This window comes from Alligator mississippiensis, chromosome 1 (genome assembly GCF_030867095.1).
Source record: "Alligator mississippiensis isolate rAllMis1 chromosome 1, rAllMis1, whole genome shotgun sequence".
NCBI classification, from domain to species: Eukaryota; Metazoa; Chordata; order Crocodylia; family Alligatoridae; genus Alligator; species Alligator mississippiensis.
The window spans coordinates 273,430,707-273,457,841 of record NC_081824.1 but is presented as its reverse complement, the minus strand read 5'-3'; the positions used below and the strand labels follow the sequence as shown (position 1 = coordinate 273,457,841).

At 40.2% G+C, this 27,135-nt stretch overlaps 1 protein-coding gene across 3 annotated transcripts in view; it reads right to left on the bottom strand.

Moving 5' to 3' along the window:
* GBE1 (1,4-alpha-glucan branching enzyme 1) overlaps positions 1 to 27,135 on the bottom strand; it is a 341,386-nt gene that overhangs the window by 128,769 nt on the left and 185,482 nt on the right. For all 3 annotated transcript variants that reach the window (XM_059720624.1, XM_059720625.1, XM_059720626.1), the window contains 4 exons: positions 25,326 to 25,451; positions 24,502 to 24,637; positions 18,784 to 18,874; positions 17,289 to 17,498 (listed from right to left, as the gene is read on the bottom strand). In XM_059720624.1, the coding sequence (XP_059576607.1) occupies positions 17,289 to 17,498; positions 18,784 to 18,874; positions 24,502 to 24,637; positions 25,326 to 25,451 (563 nt within the window). The remainder of the gene's footprint in view (positions 1 to 17,288; positions 17,499 to 18,783; positions 18,875 to 24,501; positions 24,638 to 25,325; positions 25,452 to 27,135) is intronic.

Genomic DNA, 27,135 nt, shown 5'->3' with positions numbered 1-27,135 from the left:
CAGTCATTAAAAACTGACCTAAAGTTATCAGCTCTTTTCTTAAGAGTTGGAAGAGACAGAATACAATAAAAGAAAGTGGGTAAGGGACCTACTGGAGGTAACAAAAGCCAAAAAGGAAATAAAAATGTATGGTGAAGACAAGTATCTTACTACTTGGGAGCCAGTCCCCCTTTTGAGACAGAGACAGACTTTTCACATGATCTCAAATTACTTTCCAATCATGTGCAATATTTCCATTTACCAACTTTCCAAGTTGTTAAGGGAGGTAACAAGGTCACCTCTTTATTCCCAGTCCTGTGCTTTAACTACCAGGCTACATTCCCAACCTGGGAAATTGGGGGAAGACTGCTGACTACCTATTTGAACATCCAATATAACAGTGCTGCAACCGTTAAAGAAGCAAATGCGTTTTTGCACAAGCATCTTACATATGGTTTTCATGTTAACACTGAAAACTATCTAAAACAGGTTTCTTCCACTGCAATTTTGCAATTCAAGAAATAGAACTTTTCAACAGAAATTCCTTCTACAATTTCTATCAATGAAATTATATTGATCAGAAAAGAATTTAGAAGAAAGTTTAACATAGTCATTATTGATCTTTCCATTATTAATAGTATTGTAGTAGTACCAACAAGTGTAGCTAATGACACTTCTGTATCATTTTGCTCCCCCCTTCATCAATAACCCTGAGCGTATGTACTCTTATTTCCACCATTCTCTCCTAACTTGGCACAGTGTTGGATTCAGAGATCAGGTGAAACTGTGCAAGTGCTTAAATAGAACACAAATGCACAAAATGCTGCAGTCTCCCCGATTCTTGAATAGAATGGCCAGGGCAGCTACCCATGGAACTGATCCTTGAAAAGAGGCTATTTTCAGGCTGCAGTTGGTTAGAATAGACAGCTGTTGTCAGGGTATCTGGCTAGTCAGTCCAGGCAGGGACAAGTTCTTGAGCAGGGACACCTGATTAGTTGGGGGACAAGTTCTTGAGTGGGGACACTTGATCAGTCCAGTAGGGACACGTGATCTTGATCCCAGGCTAATGCAACTGCTCTAGTCCTCTGTAACTGGACTAGCTGCTGAGAGAATCAGTCAGCCCTTTTAAGCACATCTGTAGCCTCAGGCTGTAGGCATGCTTTGACAAAAGCCTCAGTCTGCTGTGGCAAGCCTTATGTCCACTGCTCTCTACTGGCTCTCGACTTGGCTTCAGCTTCCCCTGACCTTGCTTTTGGATCTTCCCTGGAACTCGGAATTTGGCTCTCCGATTCTCTTGGCTTCTGATCTTGACTTGCACCCTACACAAATGTCTGATCTTCCTCTCTGCCATCCTGGGACCTGGTCTCGCATTCCCTGCTCTGCTGATCCAGACTCTGACCAGATGCCCCAGTAATCTGTATCCCTACCCAGCTGACTTTCTGGTTGCCTTTCAGTGCCTACCTGCAGGAAAGGCCACCTACATCCTGGCTGAACCCTCACACCTATCACTTGTGGAAGCAGCACTTTGACATGGATCCCACTGCAATCTACTGTAAGGGACTGGGTTGTAGACATGGGTTATGCCACTGAGGAAAGGCAGGGGCCAGGTCAGAGTTCAGGAGCCACACTGCCAAATCCAAAGGGAAATGCACAACACAGGCCAGAGTATGGGTCTGGGAATTAGAATCCAAGTTACAAATTCCAAGGGATAATCCACAGGTCAAAGTTCAAGAACAAAGCCACACAGGGTCAGAAAAACCCTCAGGACACGGACTCATGGAGGAATCCTAAACTGGAGTCTAGGAATAGAGCCAAAACCAGGGTCAGGAATCAGGAAAGCCAGAGAAAACAGGGACCAGGAGGTTTGCCAAAGCAGACTGGGGTCAGAATAGCTGTCTGGCCTGGATGCTGCTGCCACAGGTGGGAATAAATGGGGAGACTGAGCTTCCAGTAGCCAATTGGAGCTTGACAACCAGAGACTCGAGGGAGGTGTGGCTGCGCAGGCGATTAATCCAGGTTGGGCCCTGCTAAGGGCCCTGATACTTATGCACTTCATTTTGATAAGGATAGGTTCCTTTAAGAGCAATGGGAGTCTTTAAAGAGCAACATACATTATTGGTTTTATTTAAAAAAAAATATTATGAATATATTAACGATAATAAATTATTATTATTATTATTATTATTATTATTATATCCATTAAAGAGTTTCTTTCCTGCATCTCTGCCCCACCCATATATAACCTGGACAGCTATTCCACATTTGTTTCAGATAACGTAGTAAACAATGAGTAACTGCCACATTCCATGTAGTGAAACTGCTTTATACAGTCTCTCAAACTCTCTTTATGTTTCTGATTGTTTCAACTTTCCTGAACTTACGCAGTTTTAAAATCCTTTTCCCCCTAACTGTCATTCATGCAGATTTTCTTCTCTGCAATGAGTAAGCGTGTCAAAGGGGATTCAAAAGTGCCTGCAGACTACACAATTGTCAGCATCTTAGCACGCATGCAGAAGCGGGACAGGGCTAAAAGGAATAACATCTACAGACAGAGGACTTCACATTTTTAAAGCAGAGTAGACCTTCACCTGCCTGATGATTTAGAAATCAGTCCGTCCTCAGCAACCAGAATACCAGGTCAATTATCTTTACGCTCTTCTCCCCTATCTCTGCTAGAAGAGGCTCTTTGCTTAATTGTTCTTTAAAAGAGGATTCTTCTGTAACAACTGATATACTGAAAAGAAATTGGGGTTCTCTGCCTCTTCCCAGCTGTCAGTAGTCTTTTTATTGCCTCTAAATCACCTTAACATTTATATGTCATTGTTCTTACTCTTCTCCACCATAAATATTATTATTCAAAATGGGCTCATGTCACGTTCTAATTGTCTGTCTAATCTGCTGCACTAAACACAGGCATGCTATGACACTGCCAGGCTTGTGCTGAAACAATCAGCATTCCACTTATTAGATTGTAAGGAACAGATCTTCGCAATGTGTAGACCCCAGATTGGTCTTGATTTCTCTCCCGTGTAACCCATACTCACCTGATTTAGCCTGACTGTATGTACTTAAGATGGTACTGCAGCTTAATTTAAAATTAATTAATTGGTCAGAAGTAGGGACCACTATACTGCATTTTAAAATATACTATTAGAAGGGGGAAGGGGGGAAGGAAAAGGAAAATTGGCTGTAATATTTCACAGCCCTTTCTTATAATATAGCAGTACACTGCTTAATTACCATACAATCATTGTTTGTGCAGCTATGTTTTAGAGACTTTTCACACAGCTGTGTTTGCTAAGCTGGAAGTTAATAAAGGAAACTGGATACTTCAAAAGAAAATGTGTGTTCTCAAAAGACTGTAAGTTTTGGAGCATCTGTGGTTTTAAAGTCTCCTATTCTGTCATATCAATCTAAACCTAAAACAAAAAAAAATCTCCTACAAAAAAAAGTGTATTAAAAATTAAAGCAATTCTTCTGTAATATTTGCAGTTGCATATATTATAACCCATATGGTTAGGGCTGGACCTTTTTGCACACTATTATTTTAATTGTTAGCATAATATAGAAATTTAAAGCTGCAGTGCACCATTCTTTCTGTTGGTGGCTTAAAAAACCCTTATTCCTCCTTGTAAGGACAACTATCCTATAATTAGCTGTTTTTATAAATATGCATCTACAAACACTTGATTGACAACTTTCATAATGTCATTAAGTATTCAAAACAGAATATTTAAAACAGATATAGTCTTTATTAGTTTATCTTTATTATTTTATAGCTTTATTATTCTTATATTATTAGTCTATATCTTTATTATTTTAATCTCTTTTTACATTAGGAGCTTGAAGCACAAATACATATTTTTTTGCAAAGCAGACACATTGCCCACCCTTCCTGTGGAAATCCATGATAAGTGAACTGTAGCTTTAAGTAACTAATTTGAAATCAAGGTAAGCATAATATGGTAATTTGGAATAATTCTTAATATACAGGACAAACAATGCATTCTTTCATCTTTTTAGTCATTATCAAACAACCATTACTTGTCCAAGACTTTGAATTCCAAAACCACATACTAGAGCATCAAGAATAGACCTTTCAGTTTGTTTTCAAAAAAAAGAAGAAAAGAGAGAGAAAGAGAGAAAACACCTCATACCCCTCTCTCACACTTTTAGCATTATGTTGCATCTCACAAAACACAAGTTATATGTCCTTTCATAGTATACAGGTTCTAGAATCAACATTGTACCAAAACCACAAATTCAGCAGAACTACTAATTCAAAGGATAAATGAACTAGTGATAGCTATTTCAGATAGCCTTCAGTCAAATCAGTGATATGTCCAAGATATCCCCAAGGAACACACACCTGTGATAAACCTGACCTGCCACTGGATGTCATTGCTACTGCATAAATGCACTTAGAGGAATATTAACTGTAAAGTTTCACTAAAAAGTTCAGAAAAAGAACATATCAAAACATGGACTAAGTTCTGAAAATATTAGGTAGGCATATTATACATGATTCAAGTTATTCTGGCATTTTGCCATCCTCACAGGTGCATTAAGAAGAATACTGCAGACACACTAAAGAGCATTGAAGTAATAAAAATGCCGAAACAAAAAAGTACACATTTAAGGTAAAATGTATGATGGTGAGTGACACTCCTTTAAAATAAATATGTACCTTTTGTTGCATTAGATGACTGCTGTTTAAGTTCCAGCAGTCTTCCAATAGCATGCAGCAAGGTTTTAAGACTTTATGAAATTCTAAACAGCTGGACAAGGAGTTGCTTTTGCTATATCCACGTCCTATAATTCATCTGAGGAGCTGGGAAGCAATAATTACAGTTTGGTGATACAGCTTGGTGATATAGATGTTTTAAGGCAGGGAGGTTACTAACTGCAGCACAGAATATGTTTGAGGAAAAAGAAAGTGACCCCCCACTCTTTTTTTTTTTTTTTTAGTTATCTAACTGAATATTCAGTAAAAAGGTGTGTTTAGGACATGGTGTTTCAAGTGCCAATAAATAAATAATAAAATAAATAAATAAATAAATAAATAAAACAAATAAAGCAAGCAAGCAAGCAAGCAAGTAGCTTAATTCCCCAGGTTGAGTAAATTCATTTTTCTGAAGCCACAGAAATATAGTTAAGGTCTTTTAGGAAAAAGTCATATGCAGTACCCTAAACACAGGCACATCACTGCCCCCCAAAAAGGTTTGTATAGTTTGTGGAGGGAGGGTTCATCCCCGAGTACCATTTTGTGCAGATTGTTATGACTATGTAAAAGAAGCCATAAAAATAGAGAACTGAGGGAGTTGGTGGCAAGCAAACACCCTGTATAGCCTGGAGGAATTGGGAGCAAAGCCTAGAGAGAAAGAGAGCTTTATGGCATAAACTGATAGCTGAATGAGGCTTCAAACAGTGAGCGATGCATCCATGCATCTTTTGTTGTTTGCAGTGCTGCATTTAAGGAAATGGGGCAAAGTCAAGACTTGAAGTTAAAGGCTAAGTACAGACATTCAGGAGATTAAATTAGGGTCAAAATGGCCACCCGATTTAAACTTAGCTCTTCCGAGTGCCAACCTTACACTTGCAGACCTGGTCCAGTCTAAACCTGTGACTGAACAAAAGTCCCATGTGCAAAAAGCTTTGAGATAAACCTAGATCTATGAAGTACCAGACTCATTCAATTTAGAGCAAACCAGGGCACAGAACTTCTGTCTACTTCCACTGAGCAGCCCTGGGGCTGGGAAAACACAGCCACAGGCCCCAGCCCCGGGGCTGCTCTTTTCACACCCTGCTTCTCCTGCATTGGTTTATTTTTTGCAGGTTGCACCTGCCTCCCCCACCCCTCACAAATCATGCCTGCCCCCTTACCGCACCCCATGGGTTGTACCTGCCCCCTACCCCCCATTCCCTGGCAGACCACTGATCCCCTCCAGCCTCTGAGACCACCAATCCCTGGCTAGCTCCCCTGCCCCCCTCCCCCGCCAAATTCTGACTTACCTGCTATTGGGCAGCCATTTTTAATCTATTTAACCGCTGCCTACCGCTCCGAAATGTCTGTGCTTAGCCAAAGGGATGCATGGCTCTTTGAGTAGATGTGATATCTTTTATTAGACCAACTGAGTAGTTGGAAAAACATTGGATGCAATCACCCTTCTTCAGGCATAGAGAGCCTCTGCTGTTCTGAGACTCCAAGGAATGAGAGAAGCTAAAAGTATGGCAGGACGTCAGTGAGAATGTAAATAGGTAGAAATTAGAAAAACAAAAAGTAAAAGCAGGGAAAGGAGGCGGGGGGAAAGCAGTGGGAAAAGGCCAAAGGTGAGTAAAGGAGACACTAGACAAAGGGATTGCATTCACCACCTGATTCTACCACTAATCTTCCTTTTCTAAACTAAAAAATAACCCAGCATCAAACCTCAAGTTTTTGGCTAATAGTTTGTCAAAAGGAACAACAATATTCACAGAAATCAAAGAAGGTTAGAACATGATTAGATGCAAAGAATGAAACACAGGGTCACTCGGTCTCTCTGTTTTATATTTAATAGTTTTGAGTTGTTTTGAAATAGTGATTGTCTGGTTTTAAGTGGAAGTGTAAATTTAAATTTTCAAACATAAACAAGCCCTAAAAGACATAATTAAAATACAGAAAAATACAATTTAAATCACATACTTGGGTGCCCACAGAATTAAGAAAAAGGGAACTGGCCAACAAAATGTAATTATATCCTGTTCAAAAACCATGGCATTACCAAGCACAGACAGATTTTAACATTTTAAAATAATATTTGCCAATTAATAATTTAACAAGGTGAATCTGCCTATATTGGTGCAAACTGAATTTGAAATACCCAATTAAAATCTTCCCCCCCAGTCTAGACATAACCCCAATATTCTCCAGGTTCTGCAACCTTACTGTTGTTGACCCCTATACCTGGATGGATGTTCAAAAAGTGAGACTTCAGAAATAAGGTACATTCATAACTTGTTTACTAGCACACGGTCATTACCTCAAGGTAAAATCTTAATACAGAAGTAGTCTTCACTATTTAGAAAGATCATAGTATTGTTTAAAATCAGGGCTGGAAGGAGCATCAGGAGGTCACCTAGCACAGTCAACGTGCCTCAAAGCAGATCCATCACTAAACCATTCCAGAAAAGTGCCTCATCTGAAAAGTGTCCAAGGATGGGAGATTCCACAGCCTCTCTAGGTAACCTGTTCCAGTGCTTGACCACCCTCAGAATGATAGAGTTTTTTCTGATATCCAACCTAAATTAAATTAATTTTGGACTATTTTTCCCCTAGTTGTGATTTAAGACCATTACTCCTTGTCCAGTTCCCTTCAACCAAAGAGAATAGTCTATTACCACACCCTTGAGGTATTTCAAGATTTATGAAATCCATGGCTCAAATCTTCCACTCTCCCCTTTTTCTAGCATGTCATGTTTCCTAGACATCCAATTCATAATTGTTGCTTTCCACTGGACTCTAAATTTGTCCACATCTATCTTGAAGTGCAGTGCCCGAAACAGGACACCAGTATTCCAGGTAAAGCTTTACCATGCTAAAGAATAGAAATTATTCCCCCTGATTGGCAAATCATGCTTCTGTAAATACAAACCAGGTTTTTTCTATTTTTTAAATGTGTAACAAGAGCATACAATTAGCTTATATTCATGTCCTCTATAACCTTCAGGTCCTTTTTTTCCACATTGCTATTGCTTAGCTAGTCATTCCCCAGTCTGTATTTGTGCACAAAATTGTTCTGTCCTAAGGGCAGGACTTTTTTTTTCCCCTAACATTGGGTTCAGTTGATTTGGACTATATTTTCCAATCTATCCAGGGCATTCTGAATGTTAATCTTATCTTCTAAAGGTTTGCAAATCCATCCAACTTGGTATCATCTGTGGATTGCTAAGCATACATTTTACTCCATTCTCTACATTTATTCTTTTATACACTCTCTAAATCATTTAGGAATCCCAGCTCCCCAGGTGCATAGAGAAGGGGTTGGCCCTTTTTCCAGTGCCAAGGCTTTGTAACTGCATGGCTTCAAACCTGTTCTTCACCTCAGCAGATGGGAGCCAAGACATGACCAGCTGTTAGCTCTACATTCCTGGGCAAACCAGGTTCTCCTAGGTCTCCACTGGCTTCTCTGTCTGGCCATTTCCCTGGACACCAATTTAAAGGGGGCACCAGAATGGCATCCTTAGTGTCTGCAGAGCTCGTGCCACAGAAGCTGCAGTAGCTCCTGTGCTCAACAACCAACTTCCTTGCCCCAAGTGCCAAAAGTCCTTATTATGTTTTTAGTCTAGGTGTCAGGTTAGCTAATCTGAATGAGGTTTACTAATAAAAACACCCATGAAAACAAGGCACTTCTGTAACAACTAAAGTGACCACCACCACATTAACAAAAAATAATAAAGCAAGACCAACCTCCCTTTATCTCATGCGTAGAGGTATATTGTGATAGCACCAAATTTCCTTAGAAGAGCTCATTTATATTAGTTATCCATAAGCTAAACCATACTTTTATTAATAGTGAATACAAGACTGAAAAATTGGTAGTTCCTAGTTTTCATGTGAGCTTGCAAGTTAAAGTAAAGCTCAGGTTCTGTCAAACTTTCCTCAGATTTCTAAGGTTGCACAAAACGTAAGAACTGCTTATGCTTTTATCTTGTGCTCGTTCTCATTACCAGGGATCGTGGTTTTCTCTGAATAAAAAAAAAAACAAAAAACCCCAATTTTCAGGTTAAAAAAAAGTAACCCAAAATATCCACATTTTTCCATGATTACATATATGAGTTACTTTTTTTAACCTGAAAATTGGGGATTTTTTTTTTGATTTTTTTTTTTAAATCAAGAGAAAACCAGGATCCTTGTCATGAGAACAAGCACAAGATAAGCGACAGACAGACAGACATCTATATCTAGCTATATAGTGGTGTTTAAAATGTGGATTTGGGGATATTTTTTAACCTGAAAATAAGGGACTTTTTTTTTTTTTTTTTTAATCAGAGAATATATTTTTTAGTCAATGGATTTATTAAAAACCATCTTCCTCATAAGTTTTGGTTGCAAACAACTTCAAGAAATAGTTTGAAGTTGTCAAAAAGGGATGTTTTGATGTTTCGGTGTTATGTCTTCAAACACTGTTAATGATAAAAAGCTACCTATATTAGAAAATAAATGTGATACAAAAAGAAAAAAAAAGCATTCATACTAAAGTGAAGCCTCCAATACAAATTTTCAGATCACAAAAATTCATTTTTTTTTCATTTACTTTGTCCTAACTGGACAGGAAGTGTTTTTAAAATGTTAAAAGCAGACACACACACATACACGCAAAAAGAACCAGTTCCTGTTCTACTGTAATTAAGAGACTGCAAATGATCTTCTTGACATAGTTAAGGAAACCAGAGGCTGAAGGGATACTACGTGACTAATGTCTACATAAAAAAAGTCTGAGATAAAAGTCATTCCCTTAAGTACTTGCACTGCATTATGGTGTAGGATAACTAAAACAAAATGATCAGGTTGTTCTCTCAGCAATTGTACATCACTAACGCCACTAATTTCATGAAAATTACTGGCAGGCAAGGTTCTTTGAGTAGATGTGGTATCTTTTATTAGACCAACTGAGTAATTGGAAAAAAGTTCTTGGCAAAAAAAGTCCCCCAAAAAACTCAGACTGTGGACAAAATTCAAACCTCTATTGCTACACTGACTGCTTCAGAGAAAGAATGAACAATGAAACACAACAAACATGACAATAACAATCTCTCCCTCTCAGAAAGAAGGGACGAAGGATCTCTAAGATCTAACCACTAAATAGTAATAAAACCAGCAGATAAAGGAGTAGCTATAGTTATCCTTAACTGTGAAGACTACATAAAAGAAGCCAACAGACAACTCTCTGACACTACCTACTATAAAAAACTAGAGGAAAATTCTACTCCCCTTTTCTCCTCAAAACTCAAAACCACATCACATCATTTCCATTGGAAGTGCACGAAAAACTTCAGGCCCTGATCCCTCTACTACTCAATCCAGGGGCTTTTTACCTGCCCCCTAAAATCCAGAAACAAGGAAACCTCAGCAGACATATCATTTCAAACCATGGAACCGTAACAGAAGAAGTATCAGGTTTCATCGAATCCATCTTAAAACTGCTCATCACCCAAAGACCAAGTTTCATCCAAGACACAACTGACTTCCTGCAAAAACTCAAAAACATGGACCACCTTCCCAGCAATACCCTCCTAGCCGTCATGGATGTCACTATCTTATATACCAACATCCCACACCAGGATGGCATTCAAGCCTGCCTCACATATCTACAAGAGTGAGATTACAGTACAGACCTCAGGATATCACTAAACTCATATACTTCATCCTTACAAACAATAACTTCAGTTTCAACCACCAACACTTCCTCCAGACTATAGGCACCAAAATGGCCCCAACAATATGCCAACCTTTTTATGGCCCACCTAGAAGATGACTTCCTCAGTAACTGCACCATCACACCCAAGCTATACTTGAGATACAAAGAGGATATTTTCATCATTTGGACTGAAACCCTGCAGTCTCTGACTGATTTTTATCAAAAATTCAATAATCATCACCCCTCCATCAGACTATAGCTTGAATACTCTAATGGCATTTCTTTTTTGGACACCACGATCAACATCCAAGATGGTAAAATTCAAAACACCTCATATAAGAAATCCACAGACCAACATACCTATCTACACAGAACCAGCAATCACTCTAAACACCCCAAGAAACTAATTTACAGCCAAACTCTCTGTCGCAGGGCACCTCGGTGCCCTGCTCCTAGAGAGTGGAAACTGCCAGGGAGAGAGCCCTGGCAGGACATAACGAACACAGCTGTGGGTTGCTGGGGCAACTAATGAGAGTCAGCTGGCCAGAAGGGGCAGGGCTTGGCCCTCAAAGCCCAGGGCTGAGGCCAGGCTAGCAGTTCCCTGCCAGCGGCCAGGAGCTCCTGGAGCTAGGATGCGAGCATTGCAAGAACCGTTCTAGCTGAGTGAAGGAGGGCAGCTCGAAGAGGTTTGATCACCATGGTTTAGCCAGGTGGCTTATAGTTATATTGTAGCCTAGGGGCTTGTGGTTTTGTTGTTGTTGTTTATTACACCGGTGGTTTGGGTGAGGCTATTAGGGGTTGGAGGAGGCCTCATTGGGGCCTCACAACGAAGTGTGAGGACCCCAGCGCCAGAGTGGGCGCAGTATACTCATAGGGACCCACAGGGGTGTGGGGCCCTAGCGCCAGTGTTGGCGCAGTATCCTCAGGGGGAACCCCCAGCGGTGTGGGAACCCTGGCACCAGTGAGGGCGCGGTATTATTAGGAAGCCCAGCATGGGCACAGCAAGCCCCAGAGAAAGGGAACTACTGAGCAGCCCAGTGCGGGCGCGGTGAGTCTCTGAAGAAGGGCTTAGCGCTGCAGTAAACCCCGGAGAAGGGTGAAGTGCTGCGGTGAACCCCGGTGAGAGGGGGTAGTGGTGCGGTGAGCCCTGGGAGAAGGGGGTAGCAGCGCAGTGGGCCCGAGAGTCAGGGGGTGTAGCCGAGAAGTCCACAAAGTGGGCGCGGAAGGTCCCAGGAAGGGGGCAACATTGAGAAACCCAAGCGTGGGCGCAGAGAGCCCCAGACAGTGGGCGGTATTTTAGAAGCCCGAGTGTGGGCGCAGAGAGAGCCCCAGAAAGGGGGCATTATCGAGAGGCCCCAGCGCAGGCGTAGCAGGCCCCAGGCAGGGACGCTATTGCAAAGGCCCCAGAGAGGGGTGACATTACAGGGAAGGCCCCGAGTGGGCTCGGAGAGCCCAAGAGGGGGCAGCACAACAGAGGAGGCCCCAGAGAGTGGGCGAGTATACACAGGAGGCCCCAGAGAATGGGCGAGGGCATAGAGAAGGCCCGAGAGACTGGCAGTATACGTACAGAGAGACAAACCAACGTCTATCCCATCTGCGAGGCTTGGGGTGTGGTATCAGGGGTGGTTGGAGCCACACGTAGCCCATAAGGCTAGGGTGCCTGGGAAGCACCCATCATACAGGGAGACCCCGGTGGGTCCGGGAAAACACAGGGACAGAGGTCCCAACTAACCGTGCTCAACTAAGGAGACGTGAGGCAGCCTCCCTACTTTACCTAAACACCAAGACGTGGCGGGCGAGAATCTGAGGGTGCCCTTGGGCCGACTTGGCACGGAGAGGGGGCCTTAAGGAGATCACGGCCCTCCTGGAGGACCCCGCCGTGACACTCTCCAATACCACCGGATCTGCAGCAAGCAGAATACCCATGATCGCCATCTCAAAAGGGCCTTCAGCCGACAAGGACACCCATCCAGATAGACAGGTCAGACTTTTGAAAAAGCCACCTGGATAACACATGAAGATTTGCTGCAATACAAAAAGAAAATCCCCACCAAACACACACCACTAGTTATGACATATCACCCTTCCCTGGAACCTGCACAGAAAATCCTCAAAAAATTGAAACGTCTACTAGAAGACGACCCCATTTTTAAAGAGATCTTTCCAGAACCACCCATCCTAGCCTTTATACAAGCACCGAACCTCACTAACCTCATCACCAAAAGCAAACTTATGATCCAAACCACACCCAGTGGATCCAAACCATGCCAGGAGAAGAAATGCAAAACCTGCCAACACATCTCCACCACCCCCTCTATAGCTACATTCCACAACAGAACCATCAACATTCTTGGATCTTACACCTGCACTTCCAGAAATGTTATATACATCTCATCCAGTGCACCAAATGCCCTGATAGAAAATATGCTTGAAGAACCAAACAATTGTGCACCAGAATGAACGTACACTGAAAATCTATCAAAAGACAAGAATACCCAACTACCTATGGAGCCCACTTCTCACAGGACAATCACTCCCTCTCCAATCTCTCAGTTCTAATCCTCAAACGGAACTTACAAAACACCTTTCATAGACGATTCTCAGAACTTCATTTCATAAATCTACTTGATACAAAGTCACAGATTCAATATAGACATTGGATTTATGACACATTACATCCTGCCTGACATCTGATTCACCAGGTACCTGCCTGGCATGAACCCTTACATTCTTCTTTTCCCCCACCTTTTCTCCCCTCCCCTCCTTTTCTGCCCGTTTGTCTTCCTGATTTCAAACTATTTCCTTTTTCATTGAGATCATCTTTTTCACATTGTATTATTACCTCTGTCATGAATGATGTACGCCCCCAGAGGCTGGCGGGGGTGGAGGGAGGGGGCACGGCAACCACCCACAAGCAGCAGCAGTGGTTGCGGCAGCAGTGATGGGGTGGTGGTGGCAAGCGGGGAGCTCCTGTAGGCAGTCACAGCAGTGCTGACAGTGAAGGAGTGGGGTAGCAAGCACCAACTGGCAGTCGACAATCAGCCACAGATGCCACTGGCAGCATTGACAGCGGCCAGTGGCGATCAGCAACTGCCCGCAAGGGGCGTGGGTGGTGAGCAGTGACCACCTGCAGGCACCGCCACTGGTGCTTCTATTAGGGAGTGCACCACCAATCTCAGATGGTGCTTGTACACTCGCATGCACCCCCTACACATTGCCAATGACCCATAGTGTTTCCCTTTACTGCCCCATGCTTTCTTCCCCCTCCCTTCCCTGCTTTACCCTTTTTCTTTCTAATTTCTCACTGACATCCTGCTATACTTTTAGCTTCTCTTTCCTTGGAGTCTCAGACTAGCAGAGACTCCCTATGCCTGAAGATGGGTGACTGCACCCAAAAGCTTGCTAAGAACATTTTACCAACTACTCAGTTGGTCTAATAAAAGATCTCACACCTACTCAGGGAACCTTGCTTGCCTATGTCCTTAGACCAACACGGCTACAACCAAAAACACATGAAAATTACTGCCAATTTCTACCTTTCTACCAACTGGTAAAACAATTTGGCCCAGAGACCACAGCCAGGGTTAGATTCCATTGGTTTTGCTTTATATGAAAATGTCTATGGATCCTTGCCACTTTCTATTGTATTTAATATTCACAGTCACCTGTCTAGCTGAGTGAATAATCTTGAAAACCTTGTGAGACAAATTATATTTCTTTAGATCCTGGCTTTCATACTGAAATCAACAGATCATATTGATAGTGAAACTGTTCCTTAATATTCATGGCAAGAAAATTCATTTCTCTGGATTTTGAAATAAATTTAGCATTCTTTGCATCAAAAGTATAAGTAGCTAAGATTTAATAGCTCTTTTCTAAAAAAAAAAAAAAGAGAGAGATTTTGGCACAAGTACTGTATAGTAGAAAAGTTCATAAAACACAACAGTAAAGAGAGAAACCAGCTAGATAATACTGCACTATCCCTCTCCCCCCCTCCACCGCCTTTTTTTATAAGTCTTAAGCAATTAAATCATGTTTTCAACAGTCCTTATATAAGCTTCCTTTAGATGCTAGCTCCATTCATTTACCAGCATGGAAATAAATTTAACTATAATTAATCAAGGCCTGAAATAACTGTCATGGCATGATTCTAGTCCCTTGATTCTCAACCAAGGTGCCAGTCTTGTCCCTGCCTGGCCAATCCCCTAATCCCTTATTGCCCAGGCCCTTCTACAGGGAGATAAACATTGTAATAACAAATTCGTTTGTGAAATTGGGTGCTGTTGATTCACACAAATTTTGGAGGGATACCTTGAATCCAAAAAGATTTAGCACTTCTGTCCTAGTCTAATCAAAGAACATTCCCATTTAAGGAAACCTTTAACCATTTGCTTTCAGTTCTGTATTTCAAACAGAGCAGAGGAGCATATCAGCATCTCTGCTAGAGAAGATTCTGCCCATATCAAAATACTTCATTTACAGCCAAGCTTTTGGGTCTCCAAAAGCATGCCTTGAAAAATATATCTGAGAAGGACCATCTCTTCACACAAACAGCCAGCAGAATTTTGGAATTCATTTCACTGAATTAACACCCTCCTCAGCAATGAGCTAACATTTTTTTTTTTTCCTTTACAGAGCAGTAAAGACAACTGCACCTAGAACATCAGACCATATTTTCTATGGAATCCACATCCTTTGTCCTCCATTTGTGGCTTCAACAATAATCATTTGCAAGTTTTGAAAATTCAGCCCAAGTACATACAAAATGTGCATCTCCTCATGCTGTGGAGAAGCATATGAAAATTAATTTTTCAGGGAAACTAAACATACAAAAATTTCTGAAAGACTCAAAATACAATAAAACTATCAAGTAGCAAATATCCTGCACCTCAAAGTAAATTTAAGAAATAATGGCTTGTCCTACTCAGTGTTCATTATTTTGTTTAGACAGTATATTTGAACATTAATCCTCAGTGCTGACTTTACTCTTTCATACAAATTCCATAGTCTAGCATCTTTCTTCAAAAATGAAGATTATATAGAGAAGTTGTGGAATCTCCATCATTAGAAGATTTTTAAGTACAGGTCAGACAAACATTTGTCTCGAATAGTTCAGGCAGGAATAATCCTACCTTAAGTGGCAAAGGGAGAAAGGGGGGAGGAGTAAGGGGGGATGACTAGATGACCTCCTGGGTCCCTTCATCCCTATTTTTCCTCTGTTCCTCTTATTCTAAAAGGCATAGTTGTTCATGGATAACAACCACTGCCTTTCATTTAAGATTAAATGAAAATCAGGTAGCTGAAACAGCAGCAGGTTTTACCAAAAACACAGCCACATGACTCTGAAAAGCAAAGATTTTGCTGGATATAGCTTTGTGGTGGTTTACATCAGTGAAAGAGAGGTGAAAAAAGGCTAGACAGAATCAGCTGCAGGGAGAGAAAAAGCTGAGGACACAAACAGAATAAAGATTGGGAATACCATTCTAAAAAAGGTTGTGCGCCAATCTTAGACTGCAACCATGAACAAAAAGGCAGTTTTTGTTCACCCTAATTATTTGATTCCTGCTGCATTCAGAAACAGGACTTGATACATCCTGGGGCTTCAACAAATAACTGACTCCATTACTAATTTATCCTCCTACTGGGAATGACCCATACCTTCCCAAATTTGCCTGAGTTGAAAAAGAGGTAACATTCTCATTTAATGAGTACCTAAAAAGCACATTATGTTTGTGTTTGGATATTGTTGAAATTAAAACCGGTCATAGAAACCTCCAACTTAGTTTATCAGAAGATGGTTTTAGAGAGCAGCCAGATGCCAGCCAATCCAAAAGCAGTTTGATAAGCAGTAATAACAAAACAACGTTTTATCATCATGAATTAACTGAGTGGTTTGTTAATTGGGGTGTTGTTATTAAAAAAAAAAAAAAAAGGCTATTCTAAACAAAGGGTAAGTTAGAAACAGCTTCACAGACACTCTCTATACTGGCTGCTCAGAGAATATCAAATGAAATTCATATCCTCAGTCACAGTCTTCAAGATGCTCCATTAAACTGGCTTAAGTTGCCTAAGAGACTGCCTCTGAGACAGTGACCTCCCTGAACAGTTACAATCTCATCTATAAATACACAGACCTCTCAGTCAAGCCCATGAGAGCAGGAGGAAGAGTCGTGTTGGCAACTGGTCTGAAGCTATGGAACTCTGTTCCAAATGGGTTAGACAAGCACAAATCACATGATTTTCACAAAAACAGTACAAAACTTGCTTCTAAAATTTGTTCCCTATAGCTGCAGTCCCTCATGCAACCAGCGCACTGTAGTAGATTCTTTCAAAAGATAAGTAAATCAAGAATCACAAAAAAAAAAAAAAAAGCTCACAAAACCTGCACACTTACCTGCATCAAATGTGAAGCTTTGTGCAATGTTAATGCTTTGTTTTGCAAACCGATCCCATGGGGATGATGGTATAAACGCATAAACACATATTAAACAAACAACCATTAGCATTCCCCAAGGTTAATGCAGCTACATTCTAAGTAATACTGTATCTGGGTATGGACAAACATACTCTTAGAGCAGCTTCAAATGGGAAGACAAAGTTACTCCTCAAGAGTGTGAAGCAGATGTTACGTTATAATGGTTACACATGCATGTTCCCATAGTGATGTAAGTGAGTTAAATTACCAACTTTCACCTAGGTGAAAAAGTTGGAGTGTTTTTGCTACACATGCATTGCTACAGGCTCACGAACACGTAACAGCTGCAGGATAACATGTGCTACGTTGTCCAGAGCAGTAGCTCTACTCTTGCATTTTGAGGTCATTCTAAATATCCCCTTGTTGATTGTTCATACCCTGTTTCATTTAAAGTAAAGCCTGACTAAGAAGACACTATTAAATTGTTTTATACGTACTTTGAATAATCAAAAAGTCTGCTGTCCCAAAGACCATGCGTTCCCTTAGGTCCAGAATGAAAAAAACAGGAGTCTGTGCCATCAAATTTGTTCAAACCATCCTCTGAGTTCTTTGATGCATGGCTGTGCACAACATCCAATAGTACAGTAATTCCCATTGAGTGGGCAACATCAATCAATTCCTTCAGGTCATCTGGGGTCCCATAACGACTACAAGAATGAAAATACAACATATTAGGACATATGTAAATATAGTTTTAAAACAAGAGCTGAATATGGTACACACTGCAGCAAATTTTAAAATATAGAATACCTAAAATCACATAAGACAACTGCTGAGCCTCCTACTCTACACAATGGAGTAACGATTGTACAGTCAAATGTAATAAAATATTAAATTAAAAGACAACCAGATGTAAGTTAATTACAAAATACTGGGAAAAATTAGTTATAAACTACCATTAAGGTATGCTAAAGTCTTTCAAAAAATGATTGGACAAAACTTGGTTATTTTCATATCTCAGAAGGAAAAAGAAGGGTTATCCTGATAAAACCAATTTATCAAAGTGTTCAATTTTTAATTCCTTATGTTTTAGACTATCTAAAAGAAGTTCCTACAAAGGTGGAATTAAACAATATATAAAATGTGGAACTTGGTATGGGTTAAAAAAAATATACTACAGTTAAAAAAAACCCCAATAAATACTCTGTTTCCCACATGTTGTAAGCTGTTGTCATACACTGACTTGTTTTGCATCATAATACCATTTACTTCAAACTTTTCAGTAAGGTCTATCTTAATATTACAACGTATAGTTTGTTCAACTAATTTAAGCAATTAAAGCTTCCTGATGGACTACATTTTATAGTGTCACTTGAAGCTTCATCAAGAAGATAATCTTCAGGTTTCCTATTGCTTTCATGAACAATTCATCTTCATCCTTTGCCCATTTCCACAAATTGGTGGGCCTGAAATCTCTCTCAACCCAATATGTTATGAGCATGTAATTAATTTATTTCCTAATAAACATACAGAGGCACTTCATTATAGTACGGCTCTTTGTTGAAAAGTAAAATGATTAGAAAACACTGCCATGAACAAATGCCCTAAAGATATTTTTTTAACCACAAAAAAGCACATTTTTTCTCTGTCAATTATTGCACAACATAGGGACCATAGAGGCATTTTTTTTTTAAAAGCACATAGCTAAAGCCCTATGAGATGGAAAGTGCTTTGCCAATTAAAGTTACTCATGATCTTCTCATTAATCTTGCATACTATATTAAATGTATCTACAGAATAGCTGATAATTATACAAATCTAGTCACAGATTTATTAAGAGAAGAAACTCTGTTAAAAAAAAGAAAGAAAAAGAAAAGAAAAGGATATTTGGGCAAGATACCAGAATCCTTACTGTACATTAGATGCATTTACCTAAATTTAAACACTGCTTCAGTAACAACAAGGTGGGGGAAATAGGTATTTTAAGCATACCTTGATGCTGCAAAAAAACTTGTTATCTGGTAACCAAAACTGGCATAGTAGGCATGCTCCATAATAGCCATCAGCTGAATGCAATTGTATCCTGTTTATAAAAGTAAAAGCAAAACAAAACAAAAACACATAAGAAATTATATTCCTACAAACTTGCATAATTGTTTGATAAAAGTACTCTACCTCTCATATTATATCCATGTCTGAAGTACCTTTCTTTTCTTAACTAGTTCTAAATTTCTAATGTAAATTTAATAATTAACCAACTGTGCAGTCACTCTTAAAAAGTAATGTCACCTTAACATTTTATACTTGCATGACCTTCCTATCAAAAATGGGAAGGGCATTTTCTCAAGTGATCTACATATGACTAGATATATTGAATCCCTCGGTTTTTAACAAGCAATAAATGATATGCAAATATAATCTTAATTTGACTTCAGAATATTAACTATGCCAATCTGCATGTCCTGAACTTCAGTTGCACTTTTGATATTTACAGTGTTGATCAGGAAAGCAAAATAAGAGAGTAACTGATTATATGTGCTATACCTTGTGCTTTACCAATACTTTTCTTAATATTTTAGAGACATTTTATTCCTTTTTTAATCATTACATTTAAAAAAAAAATCCAGACTCATTTCCCTAAAGGGATCTTTTTAAAAAAGAATATTAAAGCAGTGGTATTCTGCACTGAACTTATTGAAACAGCTGAGAACCAAGAAAAAGCGTTGTCCCTCATCCTACCCAAAATGTTTTACTGTGATATTAAATGAAGAAAATCTAAATGGAAAATAACATTTTGATGATTAAATCACAGCACTTTACACAAATCTTTACTAAGCTAACTTTAATGTCAGCAAATGAAGACTATCAGCGAAGAATAACCTTCAGGTTTGCTGAAGTCTGTTGAGAATACAGCTTCTCTATTTTTAACGTAAAAAAATCTTCAGCATAATGTTTAAGCCTGTTCTTCAGCATAACTCTACCCTGATTGTTTAATTTAGCTGTTACATCACTTTTATTTGATTGCGAGGGTCAAAAGTAAGAGTTACTATTACAGACATAGCTGGCATCAACTCAGCAATGTCTGAAGTCTGTAGCCATTTTACAATTCAGGTTCAATTCAGGTTCAATCCATTTATTGTTACTTACAGTACTTTTGTATATAAACAGTACAAACTGCATTGGATTATTCTCATTCTATTTGCTTGCTGTTTATCTTGCTATTTGTGATGCACATACTTCTACAAATCATTAATATTTTATCATTCTTAAATATTCATTTAGAATTAGGCATAAATTAGCACTGAATACATTTCAGAACTGTGCAAAAAATAAAGTGCCCCTGAAGCAAATTCTTAAAAAAAAAAGCATCAGCTTAAGTAGGCTAGACGACAAATAATTAAACTTGTAGGAACATAATCAGTCATTCCCTGTATGCTTGATTTAAAGTTTATACTTTTTTTTAACACCATACTTCCATTTGCCATTCCATAATTTATTTGCATTTATATAAACATACACACACGTATCTGGAAAGAAGATTTGCTTATTATGAACAGAAAATCACAATATTAAAAACCATAAATCTGTTTCAAGTATATTTGAAGTTGAGGGTCATCAATGTACAAAATTGCTTATCCTGCCCAACAGCTCAACTTCAGCAACAGGTGAAGATAGTATTTTTTGTGGAATAATTACTTGGGACATTTATACATCTGTGAGAGCCCCTCTAATTAAAGCGCCCAGAACGTCTCCTGTATCATTTGAGCTTTAGTTAAAGTGCCCCCACAGCCATTATTAAGCACAGGGATGCTGATACACAAGACACTAGATTCTGCTCCAATGCAGTGCAACCATATCATGTCAGAGTAGCCTTGTTGCTCATGTACAGGCACCCTTTAAGTAATATTTAGGACAGGTTTAAATAATATGTGCATGGAAGTAATATGGCTACTGCCTGGCTTCATATCTGCTTGTAATCTACCTTTCAACTGCTTGTTTCCACCACACTCTCCTGCTTTATCCTCACACAATTCAGATTCAAAGATTTCCTATGCCGACAAATGGACAGCAGTGCCATCAGCAGACATCCCCTCAAAATAGCAATATTTTTATGGCAGACTATGAAAACATAGCCATAGAGAGGTCTGTATTATGTTTGTCCTGGAAGAAGAGCCTTTTTCCTCAGCACAAAAAAGGTATAAAGCTGTTCAAGTGATTACTTGCGCATCAGAACTAGCTCTTCCGCAAGAAAGTAAGATTGATTCCTTCTAGGAAGGTCTCCCACCTCCCAAACTAACTTGAATGGATGTACACTTCTCACAGGTGTTGAGGACAGCTAATATCCCAGTCTTCTGCTCTCCCGTTCTGCCTTCAAGGTTCCCTGGCCCACTGCCCAGAAGCAAGTTTAGAGGGAGTCCTGTGGGGATCATGACTTGAACAATTCCCTCTCGCCCCTCCCCACCATCAATCAGCCTATTGACAAAACCGGCTATCAAATGAGCTGGCTCCCCTCCAAGGGCAGGGATGACCCAGAGATGGCTTTAGTGCCCCTGGCTAAGGAGTTAGTCTGTGTGCTCCAGCTCCTAGACTTTAGAAGGCCTATCCAAGGCTTTTGAAATCCTCTTCCACTGGACATGGCCTTTCCTCCATCTTCAGCATGTGGACACATGGGAAATAGTCTCTAGAGAAATTCCACCAGGACTTTAAAAACATCCACCTCTCCACCAAACTGACTGCTGAATATTGCACCTAGCCTGTTCATTTCTGGAACATCACTGTGAAATTGCAATGGCAACACCACCACCATGGGATTGCTTCCTATTTAGTATCCCTGCTCTCTGCAAGTCATTTCACAGCGTCTGATACCATAGGTTGTCATTCATGCCTTTCTGAATATAAGTTAGTCTTTAAGGTGCTGATTTATCCTGCCTTCTTCCATGAATAAACTAAGATTTGCCAGAAATACCAGATGTCATGGCAAAAGTTATTTTCCTTTCTAATCACAGAAAGTCAGGTCTCATCATTGCTAACTGAAAAGAGCTAGCAAGAGAATGTTACATGATATAGAATGGCACCCAGGACACAAAAATAGCTATATAAAAAAAGCCCCAGAAACCACATAGACTAACAGCTTGTCAATTTTTTTGAGGAAATCACAGCAGCAGCTTCATATACATACCTAGCCTTGATAATAATATATTACAGCTCTTTTCTAAAATAAAATTGCTTATGTTAACAATTGCTTTGCAATACTAGAAAACACAATTTTAAAATGATACAATTTAACACATTTCAGACAGTAAACTGAACCAACAGAACCAATAATTGTTTCCTTTTAGCTAGATGTACATTAGTAGAACTAATAATAGCAAATAGATTATTACCCAATGACTGTCATGCATAAAAGAGTTTCTTTCACTCTGAACACAAATTATCCTGCAATATTTATCTATGCCTTTGGAATAACATTGTACTTAAAAAGGTAAAATGGTATATTTTTGATCCATATGCATGACTGTGGACTTAACTGTTTCATTAATACAATTTTTACTGACTTAAAATACATTTTTAAAGCACATTGAATTTTCCCTCTCTCCCTTTTCACCCCTCTACCTCCCATCCAGCTCCTGTATCAGGATATCTCTAGCCTTCTGAAAGTGAATGGAGAGCTACGTGCCCCTTGCCAGCATTCAGAAACATCCAACAGGGCTGCCCTCTCTCTGGACTACTCTATGCTTTACACATCGAGTTGCTGTTCCATCCACCGCCTGACAGGCCTGGCCCTGCCATCAGCTGCAGACCCTCCAGTTAAGGTGACAATGTATGCCAATGGCATGGTCCACCTGTGATGCAGAGTAGCAGCTGCCAGGTTGTTGATGGCTGGAACCGAAATAGATAGACGGGTGAGTCTAGGAAAATATCCAGGGCTTCAAAGCCTTCGTGGCACCTGGATAGGCCTCCAGGTAGGTCGGGGGGGGGGGTGAATATCAGCCCAGGCACCCAGTATAATGTGTCAGTTTTGACCCAGGTAATACAAGCTGAGGAGGCACACTTGTAGACCCGTTGACACTAAATCAAGGGCTGGACTTCACTTTCAGTGCTCACAAAGGCTAAGGACAGAAATTACACATAAACCTGTGCAAGTGATTGGAATCCAGTTCAAAACTGCAACACAACAGAAGTTCAGTACACAAACTGCTTTCAAAATGGTCAAAACCAACTTAGGATAAACCTGGATGGATGTATTATCAGACTTAACTGATTTAGATTAAATTGGTTTATTGAACTTCTGTCTTAGATCCCCTCCAGATTCAAGCTGTCTGCTCCAACAGAGCCAGGAGGTGGGCTCTAGCGACCCCCTCCCCCAGCTTCTGGTCTGAGTCACAGCAGGCATGCAATCAAAAGTGAATGTCTGTTCACTTACTTATTGGTTCAATCTACGCACCTTAAACTAACCTGCAAAGATTGAATCAATTGAGCTTTGCGCTTTTTGACTGTCAGTACTTAGCCAAGAAGTCATGTCATTGGCATGTGCTGGCACCTTAACTGGAGGGCCTGAAGCTAGAGCTGCAGCTGATAGCAGGGCCGGGCTCATCAGGCATGGCTGCAATGAACGGAGCAGCAATTCTATGTTTAAAGTATTCCCGAGATAGAGGCAACCATCAGGGCTGCTCTGTATGCTGGACAAGCCCTTCCCAATGACAACTCACTAAATAAACCCCCTGTACTAGTGCCCATTTCTCTGGCTGAGGACAACAACCAGTGCGGCAGGCCCAGGACCCTATTGTCCCTCTCTCTAACAAGAACAGTGGTGGGATGTGCTTTGAGATCCTGTCTGAGGAGGCACTGTACACACAAACAGTCAAAGAGCAATATGCTCATGTCCTCACTGCCTGCCCTGATGCAACCTGGAGATGGCACTTAGCGGTAACTCCACCAAAGCAAGCCTGGCTGGGCTGGTGCTTCCTATACCACCTACCCATTGCCAAGAGAACTGGTGAACTCCAGTGGTTGTATGGGACCCTGGCTCTACTGGTACTTTCTGTGAGAAGGAGGTGGAAGACACTCTCTTCCATGCCTTCCTGGACTGATCCCTGGCTGCAGCCACTCTTTCCTGCCTTCAGCACCTCTCTGGCATGCAGGACTTAGACTTCTCTGAGACTGTGTACATCTTCTCTATTTTGTACTGAGCAGCAAAAGGGAGTGTGATCTGCTTGGCCAATTTCTAGCTGGACCAGGCCAAAATTGAGACTCTGGAAAGCTGCAGAAACCAGCTTGCAGAGGCCAGCTCTGACGACTCCTTCCAACTCTTTTACTTCTTGGACTAGGCATGTGCCACACATGAATTTGGACACTTCACCTTGCACAAAAATATTGACCAGTTTGTGTCACGCTAGGCCATAGGCTCTGTAAGGTGGGAGATGGACACCTGGTCCTACCTATGTAACCCCATAAGAGATGTGGGAGTGGTGTCTTTCACTCTTAAGCAACAAGGTGGTTTTTTGTTGCTAACAAGTATTTTTTGCTAGACCCCTGGGAGGGCTATACCCCTTTGTACTTTCACCATTTGTTTAATATCTGTATAATATTTTTTTAAGTAAAAAAAAAAAGTCTCTCTCTTTCTCTCCTCCCCCATCCCCCTCCCATCTTTTCTAATAAGAACAGACTCATAAAAAAATTATCTCTGCAAAAATCTCTGTTATTACTTACCGAGATCCTTTATTCTAGGTAGTACATTATAAGTAAAGTTTTTATAAGAAGCTATTTTCCCTTCAGGGGAAGCAATTCCCACATGAGACTCATAGATTCTTAGGCTTTTCGGTTTCTCAGGGGAAGGATGTCTACTCTATAAAACAGAAAATGGTCATCATTAGGGCACAACAGCTGAGAAGCATATTTTGTTGGCTATAAAAAATTTAAAAATATACAGTTAGGAGAAAAGAGCTAACATTAAAACTTAAAAAAATTAAACAACACTACAATTATAACAATGCAATATCCTTTAGAATCTTGCTGTTAAATACTGTACAGGAGAAAAAGTGTTTTCAGTGTTGAGATTGAATATTTCCCCTCTCACTCCTTGCATGAGAAACTGAGTACCCTTGACTTGACACCCTTAGAGACATATTAATATTTGTGTGGTTCACTTCACTGTCTAAGTACTGACTTTGTTTGAAAAAAAGTGACTTAAAAAAGGTCAATTCCTCTTTCAGCACTCCAGCTTTTGTATGTATTCAAAGTCATATCTACCCACTCTAATGATTTAAAAAATCCTTTTAACACCAGTTAAATACAGCATGCAATTCTAAATACCCTGCAGAATGAAACTCTAAAAATGCAGGGGATCCTCTGATTACTGAAAGGTTTTTAATTTTCTTCTCTATCATAAGCAAAACAGTTACCCAGGTAAAAACAGCATGCTAAGGTAACTAAGTACCAAGCTGTATGCTGGATAACTTGTATTTCACAGTTAGCAAACAAAAAGAATATGACATGAAACTTTTTTTTTTTTTTTTTAAAGGACACAAACTTACAAGATATGGTAATGGTGGTTCCCAGTGCATCCAGTCATAATTCACTTTGCCCTCCTCACGAATTACATATTTTGCCCAAGGTGAAATACGGTAAAGGATCTCTCCACTTCTATTACGGATCACCAACTGCAAAACAAAGAGACTTAAAAGAAATCAAACACACACACACACAAGTTTAACGTTATACAACTTTTGTTAGGCAAACTGAACCAAAAACCATTACACATAATTTAACAGAAAAACAAAAGTGCGGGTAATCAGCTCTTGCAAATGCACATCCATTGGCCCTTGTCTGAGCTGAAGTCATTGTCTAAACTGCAAATTTAAAATGTTTAGCAGTTCTTCCCTCAAACATGTTGCCTATTTCTCTGCTTATTATTATCCAGGCCAGAAAACAGAGAAGCTGCATGTACTAGCCTCAGCTATGTGGAGACACAGCTATATTAATGGTCTGGGCCAACACACACATCTAGCCAAGCCTAGCAAATTTTATAGTCTAGACACCGTCAGAGATACTAAATGGAAACAGCATAGAAGGCAGGAAGGATATTCCACAACAAAAGTGTTACAGGAATAATTTTTTTTCATTTTGGTCTCATACAACTGAAAACAAGGCTTCTCAGGCATCTTTCCAGGTTCCTGCTTCCCTCCAGAAGGACTCCTGGAATTTGACTGACAGGAAAGGAAAGGTAAGTCAGCTTCAGCAGACAGACTTATCAGCGTGCTTATGTGACCTTCAGGAGAAGGTGGCTGATGAGCAGCAATTTCAACAAGGTTGAAAGATACCCTCAACACAGATGCAGATAAGCTTACTATTGCAGAAAAGAGTCCTATAAGTCATCTATTTTCCAGAGGCATGGCACTTGAAACTTCATCCAGGCACACCCATGCAACCTTTCTTTGATGTTACAAGACCCTTTTCTCCAGAACAGATCAAGTCATATTCATCTTCCAGCTGGCAAGATCCTCAGACAGCACCATTTCCTCCACTGGTAGGAAAGCACGAACTGAAGGTGGAGAGTCACTCCCCAGAAAAATGAGAGTACGTTGAGAGTGTTGTCGTTTGGGGGCCAACTGTGGCTTCCTACCATTTTCCACACCACAAAAAAAATCTGTGCCAAGCCCCATGGCAGTCCAAATGACAGGAACCTCAGGTCCAACAAAAGGCACTGCAGGTACTTGGGGTTGACAGAGAAACAGGAACCCCCTATCCTAAGGCCTCAGAGCATGCATGCATATTTCATCTTTCAGGACCAAATGTAAAAAGGTTCTTCAAAACAGGAGCAAATATATTTGCTATCAAGTCATACGAGTTTAACAAAGATTGACTGTCTGGTTTTAGTCTTTTTCAGAGTGAATACCTGTAACTAGTGCTGTTTGCACTGCTGCTGATGTCCCAAGCAGCCCTGGAGCTCAACAAATTACCAGGTTGAAAAGGAGAAAGAAGAGCAACAACTTGCTTTACAGACCTGCCTCTTACCAGTGAAGGAGAGACATGGCTGCAGAGGATTCGCATGACTGGATAAAGTACCATCAAAAGCACTGTGCTGATCTGATTAGGACAGAGATGTCACAGCAATCTTCCAGGCACACCAAAAAGTTGAGGCCTGCAGCTCCTGTTACTCGTTTCATGTACACCTCTTATTCTATGTTATCTCTAGATGTTTTGTTAGCTCTATTAGAATTCTAAGAAAAAAATAAATATGTCCCAGGAACATGACAATGAAATTCACACCTTAACAAAGCTTAATGTGAAAAACAAAGAAACAAAAACTTATTAGTGCTAGCTTTGTTACCTTCCAGTTCTGCT